The following is a 12,283-nucleotide window of genomic DNA, read 5'->3' as shown; positions in this document are numbered from 1 at the left end:
TAGCAAAAGAATGCCTCCGCAGCAGCAGCAAAACCCAGATCGCTGTAACAGGCAGGGAGATTGACGTAGAGGGGAGGGGGAGAGACATCTTAATGACTGCTGGGCACAGGCTGTGTCCCTGCATATAGGGAAGGACTCTGTTCACCCAACAGGCCATTTCTACCCAGCACCGAGCATAGAGCCACTCTTAGCAGTTCAGTAAACGTTTCCTGAACTGTGGGATGCAAGCGCAAGTGGCAGGGCCAATAGTCGGGTAGGCCGCGGAAAAATCCGGGCTTGGGACCCAGGAGAGGCATCGCGCGATTCCTCGAAAACGTCGCGGATTTCCGGGCAGGAAGTCAAAGGGCGGGCGCTGGGGCGCTCGTGAACTTCGAAACTGGAAAGGAGGGAGGCGATCTGGCGGCTGTAACGGTCCGGGACCGAGGACACCCGGAAAGCGGACCTGATAGTAGGTTCCTAGCTCAGGTAGGGATGAACAATTGCATTTCCGGCCAGCGGCGATAAAGCCGTTGCCTGGGAAACAGAAAGGAGGTGGAGCCCAGCCTAACTTTGATTGACAAGGGCCAGAGGAGGGGCGGGACTCTGCGCTGACTGGCTTCGCCCCCCAGGGGGCGTGGCTTACCGATGACTGACAGCCCCCCTCCCCCAGGGCGGGGCTGGCTTGAGACTGACAAGCTTGACTGAGAGGAAAGGGGCTTGGCTGTGACTCGCAGGGCGCCGCAAGCGGGTTGGCGGGAGAGCGAGGGGGAGGGGGGACTAGCCTAGTCTGATTGGCCTGCGCCCACAGAGCGGAGCTGAAGCTGGCCCTAACCACTGTCCCTGAGATGCCAGCCTCAGTGACCCTAGAAAAGGGCAGGCTAAATCTACTCCTGAAATCATTGTTGCACTATATGCTAACTCCCTTGGATGTAAATTTAAAAAATAAATTAAATTTAAAAAAAAGAAAGAAAGAGAGAGAGAGAGAGAAAGAAAGAAAGAAAGAAAGAAAGAAAGAAAGAAAGAAAGAAAGAAAGAAAGAAGAGTGGGATATGCCCATTTGGCTCCCTCCCTATGGCCAGCCTAACCCAGACCTGAGCCATTTTTCTCCTCAGAACGTGGGTTGGGAGAAAGGGACGGTTGTGGTCTTAATAATGGGCATGATGGGAGTTCTGGAGCAGATGAAACCAGGCCAGGGGGAAAAGGCTGGAGAGGAAGACCTAAGACGCAGATGTAGGCTCCCAAAGAAGGTTCCCAGAGTCTGGCTGCGCATGAGGAGGAAGAAGGAAGGCCCAAGAATGGGGGAGATTATTTTCCAGCGAGAAAAGTGCTACCTCTGTCCTAATGCTGACTTCCCAGGAAAATTCCAAGTACGTGGAAGCAGTTTGGAAAAGGCACCTGGCTAGGATTTGCCCCTAGAGAGCCTGTGAAGTTAGCCTACAGCCAACTTTTGCTCTGAGAAGCTGGTGTGGAATTAGGAAGGAAAGATGGCAGAAAAACATTCCTTCCTAACTGGCCTCACTGGTGCCTTGGCCAGTCCTCTCCCTGATAGGGTTAGTGTTATCTACAGAACACAGTAAGTTATAAAATGTTCTTAATGATTTTGTTTAACAGAGGTTCCTGCACCTCCCTCCCCAAATAGGTTTATTTTACATGGATTTTCCAGTAAGAGTGCAAGGCCTCTTTTCAAGGAGGTTACCAAAGACCAAAGCAGTACCTGCAGAAAGAGGTTTCAAGAGTTGACCCAGAGCCCCCTGGGCTTGATAGGAGGCACCGGTCAAGACTGGCAGAACAGGATGGAATTGAAACTGGGTTTTGAAATGTTACACCATATTTAAAAACATTTTTTTTAAAGTAAACTCTAGGCCCAACATGGGCTTAAACTCACAACCCCAAGACCAGGAGTCACATGCTGTACTGACTGAGCCAGCCAGGCACCCCATCTAAGTGTCGCCCTGTATTTAAACAATTTTTTTTTAATGTTTGTTTTTTTTGGAAGAGAGACAGAGTGTGAGTGGGGGTGGGGAAGAGAGAGAGGAAGACACAGAATCTGAAGCCGGCTCCACACTCTCAGCTGTCAGCACAGAGCCCGACCCAGAGCTTGGTCTCACGAACCGGGAGATCATGAGCCAAAGCCGGACGCTTAACCGATTTGAGCCACCCAGGCGCCCCATGTTGCCCCATCTTTAATCAAGAAGAGAAATCTTTGCTTATGCTCCTTCAGCTGTAAAACTCTCAAGCTTGGAAACTCCTCGGGCTTTAGTAAAAGGTCTGAGTACACTTGTGGGCCTATCAGTTTTGTAGGCCTATAAACAAACTGGGCCCAGGGAGGAGAGGCCCTGGAGCATCAGAGAGATGAGAAGAATGATCTCAAGTTTGGCTGGTGGCTGGCAGGTGAGGAAGAAGCTCAGCCCAGTGGCTTCAGAGTCACACGACTCGACTTGAAGCCTGGTTCTACCACTTCCTAGTTGTGGAACCACGGGCAACTTTTTATTTTTTTTATTTTTTTTTATTTTTTTATTTTTATTTAAAAAAATTTTTTTTTCCAACGTTTATTTATTTTTGGGACAGAGAGAGACAGAGCATGAACGGGCGAGGGGCAGAGAGAGAGGGAGACACAGAATCGGAAACAGGCTCCAGGCTCTGAGCCATCAGCCCAGAGCCCGACGCGGGGCTCGAACTCATGGACCGCGAGATCGTGACCTGGCTGAAGTCGGACGCCTAACCGACTGCGCCACCCAGGCGCCCCACGGGCAACTTTTTAAATGTCTTCAAGCCTGTGTTTTTGCTAAGAATGGACATAACATGTCTGGTCCCCCAGTGGGTTGTGAAGATCAAAAGGCGGACTTAAAGCACTTGGCCCAGCACCACACGTATGGCTCAATGAGCAGTAGCTGGTATCACCCCCACTGCCCATACAAGGAAACTTCCATTTCCCAAGAGGAGTGAGAGAGTCCAGGCCAAGGTACCAGGTTCACTTCAGGTTGTTGTGGGACCATACAGTCCCAAAGATTGTCTCCCACCACCTAGTGTGAGAGCTTGGAGCTGAAAAAGGGGAGATGGGGGTATGTCCTGCAGGGAGTAGGCAATGGATTTTATCATAGATTCATACATGTTTATTCCTTTGAATCTTCCAAAGCCAAGACTTGGGGTAAGAGAGGCAACTAACTATAAACTGTTTAATAGTAGCTCTCACCATCTGTTCAGAGGCATGAACTTTTGGCCTCATTTCTCCCCGGGGGGGGGGGGGGGGGGGGAAGGGTTACACAAGGAGGGAGTGGAGGGTCCTGATGGGGGGGGGGGAGGGGTGCTAACTAGCAAATGGTCCCTGCCAGGCTTGTTCCTGTGCTGTGCTGGTGGGGGCATGGAGGGGTATGGAGGGTGTGCTGGTGCCCTAACTTCTCTCTGATGGAGCTGGACAGTCCCTAGCCTTCCTCTCTCCAGAGGCTTCCCTGGGAACCAGAGGCCCACCAACCCATGCCAAATGCCTGAAGGGAACCAAGAAGCCCAGAGCCTGAGCTGGTAGGTAGGTGGGATCAGCCTTCCTAGCCAAGAATGAAATGAAGCCAGGACTCTATCTGCAAAGGGAATAGAAGGCATCTACATCCCCTTAGTTAGCACTCTAGGTGCTGATGGAGGACTGATTTTCTAATCTCAGAGTGCCCTCTGCTGGGGGCTGAGGATCCATACAGAAGGGAGGGAAGAGCTAGAACCTAGATTTTGTGGGGGAGGGAAGGCTGAAGGCAGGAGACTGGTTCTTCCTGAGCACTCAGGACGCAGAATCAAGTGAAGATCAAGAAGTAGATCGGTTTTTAGTTTATTGAGTAACAATGGCATCATAGTTTTAGTCACTGGTAGCAGATAGTTGGGGGAGCACAAAAATGCTCTTAGAGGATCCCACTGGGGCCTTCGTCCGCACCACCCACTGCTTCAGCTAGAGCTCATGGGAGTTGGAGTCAAGGTCAAGCTCTGTATCCTGTGAGTGTAACACCATGCATTCCATTCCCAAGCCTACCTGCCCTTTGGACCAGCTATGGATGCTTGGGCCCTTCTTCCTCTTGGGAGATGGGGGTGGGAGTGGAGGTAGGAGCAGGGCCAAGCCTCAAAAAAGAGGAGCTAAGGTCAGGGTTCTGCTGAATGTCTAACAAGAGTCAAGAGAACACAGAATTTCCTGTCTTAAGATTGTACACTCAGGGCCTAGTTGCCCTTGAGGGTGTGCTAGTTGTCTCCACTCAGATACCTGTGGTATCTGAGGTTAAGCACCATTCCCACAGCTGTGTCCCTCTGCAAGAGGGGGCTCTGGGAGCTCTTAAAGGGGGAATGCTTTCTCTGCCTCCATGGCTTTTTGGTTTGGGTTGGGACTATTGGTGTAGATTTGAGTTTATGATGTCAGAGCAGACCAAGAACTCCTAAGAATGTACCTAAAGATGTCCACACTGCAGTGTGGGGGCGATGGGAGGATGGCGAGAGTGGTACAGGATGCCACCCCTTTGTTCTGACAGAGGAGAGGAGAGGAAATGAGCTCTTTCAGGATGTGGGGGGGGTGCACAAACTCCCCGTTTCCCTTACCCTGATATGTCTTTCTCTGCCAGCCCGGTTCCTGGGAGCCAGGAAGCAAAAGTTGGAAGGAGTCGGGCCCGTTTGGCCTGCTAGTATCCCTCAGTCTCTGTTCAGAGATCCTGGCTACTCCTGTGTCCAGAAGGGGCCCTCGAGGTGCTGTCAGAAATGACTTGGCCAGTGGAACTGTTTAGGCAGGGAAGTCCTGCAGCCTGGCTGGCTGACAGGTGGCAAGAGGCCGAGAGGAGAAGCCAGATTATCAGGACATCCTAGGACAGCACGTCCGTTCCTAGCTTCTAGGACAGCATGTACACACACACGTACACACGTATCATGTGTGTACATACATCAACATAGGAGCACAGGAGAAAGGGGTTATGTGGCCCTGCTCTTTGAAACCAGAGAGGAGAGAAAAAGGCTTAACGGGGGCACCTCTCAGCCTATGGATTGCTGGTCTCAATGGCTGCTTCCCCACCAAGCCCCCGCCCGGTACCAGGAAGAGGGGCAAGTGGCAGGGATGGCAAGGCTCCACCAAAGCAGCAGCCCAAGGAGGTGAGGGAGGGGTCCGGGGGCTGACCCTCCCTCAAAGCCCCTTGTTGTAGTAAACCACTTCGATGCTGGGGTTTTGCTCACGGACCCGAGCTCTCAGCTCTGGCTCCAGCCTGCTCACATGTAAGGAGCTGCAACAGAACAGCACAGGCAGGCTGAGGATCCCCTCAACCCAACCTGCATCAGCCTAAGGGCTCACCACCTCTCCTCCCAGGCTGGACAGTCTCCTTCAACTGCCAGAAGGGCCAGCTCACCATCAAGTCCCCACCCCCAGAATAAGTCTAGTGTCTGCCAAGCCTCCTCCTGGAACACACTAAAGGACCCTAAGGTCACTGGGTTCCAGAGATGCGGAGACCTATTCAGAGCCCCCAACCAAGCCCGGGGGGCAGCACTTACCTTCTCTGGGGGAAGAGGGCACAGCACAAGGGGGTGGCAAATACCAGGCTGGGGGGAGAAGAGTGTTGGGAAGGTTTGTGAAGTTTTGACCTATGGTTGTTGCCTCCCTGCATCCCACCCCATCCCTGGAGACAGCCCCTAGGGGTAGAGATTGATTAAGGCCAACGCTGACATCAGGTTCTGGCTAAGGAAAGAGCCTCCAGGGCAATGACCCAGAGGTCCACAGCCAGTGAGTGCCTGAATCAGAAATTAAACGTGCATGAAACTCCTGGATGATACCAAAAGGTATATTTCCATGCTTTCCTCTTGTACACAAAGACTAGAATGTCTTAAACTAGACTGTTGACCTTCAAGGGTGGCGATCACCTGCTAACACACACAACATGCCCTACAAGTGTCTAAGAGCCCTACCAGCTGAATGGATGAATGAATGATGTACATAAACATCTTAAAATCAGCAAATACCCACCCACATCCACCAGGGAAAGGGCACTCCCACACACCCTAGCTAAGTCCCCACACACTTACCAGAAGCCCACCAGTCCCACCTGCAGGGGCGCTCCCAGCCAGGGGCGACGCTGTAGGGAGACAGAGGCAACGGGATGGCTTGTGTCCCCTCCTCCCCTAGTCCCTACCGCATTTCCCCTACCACAGCTCTATCCCACCAACCCTGCCTTTGAGTCTTTTCTTTCTCCCAAGACCATAACAGGCTTGGAATTTCCAAATCACCAGCCTCCAGTCCAGCCACGCCTACTTGCGACACCCTCCCTAGTGTCCCTTCACCCACTCTCCCCTCACAGGATTGGTTCCGCACTTCCTCCAGGAGCTGCTTTCTTCAGGAAGCCTCCTCTAACACTCCGCTCCCGTCCCAGTAGCATGCATGAATCTGTCCCTTTCCTGTTCTGCACGCCCTTCTCCATTCCCTCCAGCCACAGGGACCAGCGTTCGGTTCCTCCAGTGGGCACAGCTGGTGCTCAAGATAAATTGGTGAATAAATGATTCAATAAATGAACTTGTAGTCCTGTGCCTTCTCTGTTCTGTTCGTGCGTGTGTGAGCCTGTGTGTCTCATTGTTGTCGGTAGGTGACAGCATGAATATAGTGGCCAGTGTGATGGTGGTGGTCCATCCCCGTGTGTGTCAAGAGGCCTCTGGAGTGATACCAGCTCTCTTCAGGACAGAAACCATTTCCTTCCTTTCCTTATCTTCTCCTCCTGCTCCCTCAGTGTTCCTTCACCCCAGCCCACTTCCTTCCTGCTGAATGAATGAATGAAGGTGGAGGCGGCAGCCCAGGGGTGGGGCCAACAGGGAGCAAGTCTCAGACTCCTGGGCCAAGCTGGAAAGAGGGTTGGGGACTGGTCACTTCTGCTCCCAGCCGTCACCTCTTCCAGGGTGGGAAAGGTGGGTGTGGCCTACCTTTAGGAAGTCTTTCTTCTCCAGAGTGTCCATGATCACCGGGGGGATGGCTGCAGGGAGAGCAGGGCAGAAGAGGAGGTAAGAGTTAGTGGAATGAAAGTCAGAATCGTGAGGAGGGGTGGATCCCCTTCACAACTCTTCCCACTCCCCCGGGGGGTGCTCAACACCCCTGGAGAATGCACCCCGTTCTCTTAGAGCCTCCCGTGCCCCACCCAGGCACCCCTGCCTCACCCATGGCAGGAATGGCCATGCAGATTCTCGATATCACCACCTGGAAGATTCCCTGCTTGGCAGCGGCCACTGAGTGGCCAAGTCTCTGACCTTCCTCATCAGTCACTGGGATGCCCACCTGCAGTTCCCTGAAAAGGGAAGGGGGTGGGGGTCAGATCACAGGCCCACATCCTACCTGCACTGCCCTCACGGGCAGCTATTCCCTGGGGTCCCGTCAGATATCACAGATTCAGATATCATTCTAGGATCCCAGAGTCAGACTGAGACTGTGCCCAGAAGCTTCTGTTTGGAGAGGGAGAGGACGGTCCCCACCATGGGCCAGTCGGCATGACGGGATGATGTGCCTACCTGCACGCTGGGCCTTCATGCCAGGAGCTGGAGCCACTCACCTCTGCCTCATCAGGGGGATGTTGATACAGTTGGCAGCTGCCACAGCTGCAAAGGGGACAAATCTGCCCACCAGGGGGGGCAGGTGCTGGGGGAGGAAATATATCCTTTAGTGGTCCTAAGGGCCATGGAGTGGCGAGGAACTCTGGGGAGGGATGTGGGGAGCCTGTAGGTTGGTGTGGACGAGCGATGGGGAAGAGGGAGACAGATCAAGGGTAAGTGAGGGGGCAGTACAATGGGGGGGCATTTACCTTGGTGAGGGATTTGAGTCCCAGGGCTGTGGCCACGGCCCCAGTGGTGGCACTCACATAAGCTGTTCCCAGCTGCCTGTGGGTGGAAGAGGCAGGACACAAGGTTGGAGGTGAACAGTCCAGCCTGTGGTTCTTTCCTTCAGGGACACGTCAAAATCCTCAATACGTGAGGCGTGACGGGCAGAGAAATTCCTCCCCTGCTACAGCATAGACTTGCCTGGAAGCTCCAATCCCTCGGACAGGGCCTCCCTTAGCACAGGCAAGAGGACCCTGAGCCCTCAGGCCAGGAGAGTGGGGAGAGGGGCGGGCTGAGGGGAGGGAGTTGAGTCACTGGCTGCAGGAGCACTCAGAAACAGGAGCAGACAAGAGGGAGCAATGGTAGGCCTGGGGAGGCCAGGGCAGGGAGAGAGTGGGGGGGGAGGAGTCCTGGTGAGGGGATGAGCTCTCACCCCACAGTGATGGGAGCGTCGCCGCTGCGATTGGAGTAATTAACAACAGCATTGAAGGACTGATTCACCCACTGCCAGAACACCACGGTCGGGGTCTTCCTGAGGGAACAGAGACACTTACTGCTGCTCCTGCTACAGTGTCCCTTATCCTCAAACCCTAATAAAGAAACCCTAAAGGTTATTCCCAAACCCTCAGGAGGGACCCAGCTGATGACCTTAGAACTTGCTTCGGTGACCTCTGCACGACCCTCCCCACTGACACGACCACATACACTTGTCTCTGGGGTGGGAGGAGCCCTGGGGCTGAGTTCTGAGGAATGTGAGGGATTCTAACACAAGCTCTCATTCACCCACTATTTTCTGCCCAAACTGGCCTCACCTAGTCATCAGGCTACACTCTAGCCTGGACAGAGTGCTCAGGGAGGGGACACACGGGGCAGGACCTGCCTGTAGAAGGTGAGCATGCAGCCAGTGATGGTCATGTTCATGGGCACCTGGGCTGACATACGGCCAATCAGGACCACCTTCTCCCCCGTGTCCGGATGGAAAGCAGAATCGTACACATACTTGGCCCTCCATAGCTGGTCCTCAGTGAGCCCTGGCGTCACCACGCCGGCCCTGCAGAGAATGTCAGGGAACAGACAGGCAATTCTAGGGGCAGATCTGCCCCCACCAGCCCTGACCACTTAGCTCAGGGTAAGTCTGGCCAGAGGACCAGGAACTTTGGCCCTGAGTCTCAGAATAAAGGAGCTCCTTGTCTCGGGGGGAGTCAAATCTTCCAGAAGGGCAGAGGGGCTCCTATTTCCATTTCCTTCTAGCCACATAAAGAAGGGTCCCCTTCTGTTTCTGCCTAAATGCCTGGTCATGGGTAATGGTAGTTTCCAGTGGGTCAAAAATGGCTGGGGGCATCTCAAGGGTATTTCCTCTTGGGGACAAGGGGGTGCTCTCCTATCTCCTTGGGACTCAACCTTGAGCCCCATCTGTCCTTGAAGAGGGTGGGCCTAGCAGTGGGACAGGACCCTGTGGAGGGTTGCGAAACATACAGCAGCCCCCCACCCACAAATATCAATGCCACCTCCTCAACCCAAACACCCTGAAATTCTCTGGGTTGAAGCGCTGCGCCATAGTTGCCTGTGATTCCAACATATAGAGCTAGGGAGTAAAGGGGTCAAGGAGTGGGACAAGGTCACTCTCAAACTTGAGGAGATAGATGCAAAAGGTACCATATTAATGGCAGGGAATGAGTACCCCAGGGTCTCATTCGGACGGGGCAGCGGGCTACCTGTAGTTCTGCACGATGTTCCGGGAAGCTTCCAGCTGTGCTCCAGACAGCAGCAGATTTCGGGGGTCAGTAACGGTGAAGAAGTGCCGGGCTCTGCCCAGGAAAGTGCTTTGGTCCCAGCGAGGTTCCTGGATATTGATATCTAAGGGCAACTCCCCCATTTTCTGCAGAGCAAAGATCAGGATCGGAGGACTCCAAGGAGGGAGTCCAAGAGCTCTACCTACGGGAGCCTCTGGTGGCTCTGCCCTGGTCCCTGGGCCTATCACCAACCCCTTCTAGAGCTCAAGGTGACTCCAGATAGGTAAGCAACGGTTGGGGGGAGGAGTTGTTTTCCAGGCAAGGCCCTGGCTCAGAGACCTGCAGCCATTGGAGGAGGGGGCAGGGGAAAACAGAACCAGAAAAAACAGATCTCTTTTGCACCCTGGCCTTGTGCAGCTCTTCATCAGGGAGGATTTACACGTGTATAGTTGATGCAACAGCAGCAACTAATCCTATGCAGCTACTCTTGTGCTCTGTGTGCACAAAAGTGTGTATTATATGCATTATACAGGCATGCTCAGGTCAGCTTCAGGGCCCAGTTGCCTTAAGACCTAGATACAACCCCCCAAGGCTGTCTGGGAAGATGGCATAAGCCGTCCCACACCCCAGCCCCTGATTGGAGGAGAACAAGGGCTCACTGGCTACTTCAGGGCTTATCTATTCCAGATCTCAAATAGGGGACTCTGATGCCAGCCAAGCATGCGTGCTCGCAGTCATGCACAAGTCCCCCTCTCCAGGGGCATTTTTCTCAACCCACACTGAATGGCCCAAGGCCCTCCTTGTTCCCCAGCTGGGCAGGGCTGGCACAGACACCCACCCATCTCTCCCCAAGCCACCTACGTCTAGAAAGGAGGAGTCAGTAAGTGCCCTCTCCACCCAGTACCAAGAAGAAAGCTTGAAGCAGCCGGCTGGCTGTGTTAGGCAAAATCCTACAATATGACTAATCCTCTCCAACCGCACTTCCTCCCGCACTGGAGGAGACACCCTCCCCTCTCTCACAAACTCACACTCACATACCCACATACAAAGATACGTACATGCCCTACACAGATATACAAACGGCGGACACGCACTGCATACACTAGCCCACAAAGACCGTTACTTGCACACTCACACATACGCGCACACACACACACCCCATATCCATCAACTGCAGACACGGGAATGTGTGACCACATAAGGCCCCACCCTGACATTACTCCCACCAGCCAACCTCCCCTCGTGCCCCAAGCACCTCCCTAGAACCGAAGATACTGAATCCGGGTAGGACAGAGAGCACACCCAAGGCAGGCTTCCCTCCCTCTCAGCCCTCAACCTCCTACTCCCCTGAACCCCGCGAACCCCGCCCCGGACAGCCAGCACTCACGCTTTGCTGAGCTCCTGGGCTTCTGGCCTCTGCAGCTCCCGGACCCGCCTTTCTCTCGGCGCGTCGCCCCTGCCTCCGCCCCCCCAACCCATCACGCGTAACGTCACGCGTGACGCTGACAGGCAGGAGGGGCGGGGGCAACCCCCGCGCGTCCGCCGGGCGTGCCCAGGGATTGGCAGAGCCTGGGGGCGGTGGGTGCCATTTGGGGCGACGCCCCCAGCCCCGGCTGCAGGGAGCTGGCTCTACGCCGCCTCCCAAAGCCAATCAGGGCTCGGGGAATAGGTTCTGGCCCGTCCCCAGGCCTAGAGAGGAGGGGAGGAGCCGTGGGCGCTGCCCCCTTTGCTTGCAGTCCCCTGACTGGCCTCGGGAGGCACCCGGCTTCGGCAGCAACGCGTCTAGGTGCCCAGGGCGAAGCCTCCCTGGGCGCAGGACGAAGGCTGGCGGCGTGGAGGGGCCATCCTCTGATGGTGCGCCCGGAGGGACTCGGGTTACCGCCTGGGTTGTTTACTAGATGGCCGCCTTGGCAGTGGCCTTTGCCTACTTGGCCCCCTGGGCTCCTACCCCAGTTCTCACAAGCTCTTCTCACAGCACTTGGGCATTCGCAGTCCTCCACAATCTCGTTCCGCTCGTGCCTGTGCCCCTTCTATGTCCCCACCCTTTTCCTCCTCCAGCCCCCTCCTTACCTAGCTCCACTAGGTCCCAGTTTCCTTACGTCCCCGATCCCTATCCCGGCACCACAGACCTAGCCCCAGTCCCTGCCCTGGGAGGTGTAGGGGAAGAAGGCTCAAGGTAGCTCTGTCTGCATCAAGCAAGTGGCTCAGAAAGATTCTTCCTCCCCCTAGTGTCCTGGAACCAGTGACCCACTCTGTCCCCTTTCCAGAACTGAGGGGCCAGAGAGACACTTTGTGACATAGAAGGAAGACGCATGAGAAAGAAGTCAACACTCAGACACACACCCACACCCACACCCAACCCCACACACATATACTTCACAACTCACCCAGTCACCTTACAGGGCACGCCTGCCGCAGCCCAGGCGCCAGCCCACGCTCCTGCCCACCGCATGCTCACGCCCCCACTGCCCAGGTGACATTCCTTCACTGAGGCCTCACAGGTGACGCGAAGGGGTGACAATTCCGAGCCCTAGCATCTAGCTTGGCCTGGAGAAGACGCGGTTCTGGGCTCCCCTGCGCTGAGCCGGTAGCGGGAGGGGGCGAGGCGTGACCCAAACCCTAAATTCGTGGGGGCGTGGTGGGGCATCAGAACTCGAACTGCAGGGGTTTCAGCCCAGGTGACGAACGCCTGACCGGAGCGCCCGAAACAGGGGGCGGAGAGAGTGACTGGCGGCCCTCGCAGCCAATGGGAGCCCGGAGCTACGTAGGCCAGC

General features: G+C 55.1%; 1 protein-coding gene across 2 annotated transcripts; it reads right to left on the bottom strand.

Moving 5' to 3' along the window:
• Positions 1-3,777: 3,777 nt before the first annotated feature.
• Positions 3,778-12,213, bottom strand: SFXN3 (sideroflexin 3). Of its 2 annotated transcripts, none has more exons than XM_086680669.1 (11): positions 11,897-12,213; positions 9,492-9,655; positions 8,653-8,827; positions 8,210-8,304; positions 7,761-7,836; positions 7,512-7,597; positions 7,123-7,250; positions 6,892-6,941; positions 6,007-6,056; positions 5,479-5,526; positions 3,778-5,213 (listed from the first exon to the last, which is right to left on the bottom strand). In XM_086680669.1, the coding sequence occupies exons 2-11, from the start codon at positions 9,650-9,652 to the stop codon at positions 5,117-5,119; spliced, it is 966 nt and encodes a 321-aa protein (XP_086536795.1). In that variant the 5' UTR covers positions 9,653-9,655; positions 11,897-12,213; the 3' UTR covers positions 3,778-5,116. The 2 variants fall into 2 exon arrangements, with proteins under 2 accessions (XP_086536795.1, XP_025773785.1); XM_025918000.2 differs by lacking the exon at positions 11,897-12,213 and adding an exon at positions 10,897-11,535.
• Between the last annotated feature and the right edge of the window lie 70 nt (positions 12,214-12,283).

The sequence above is a fragment of the Puma concolor genome, chromosome D2 (assembly GCF_028749965.1).
Source record: "Puma concolor isolate L17-30 chromosome D2, mPumCon1.1.hap2, whole genome shotgun sequence".
Classification (NCBI taxonomy): domain Eukaryota; kingdom Metazoa; phylum Chordata; class Mammalia; order Carnivora; family Felidae; genus Puma; species Puma concolor.
Note: the sequence above shows the minus strand (reverse complement) of the source record. Positions and strands in the feature narration are given on the sequence as shown.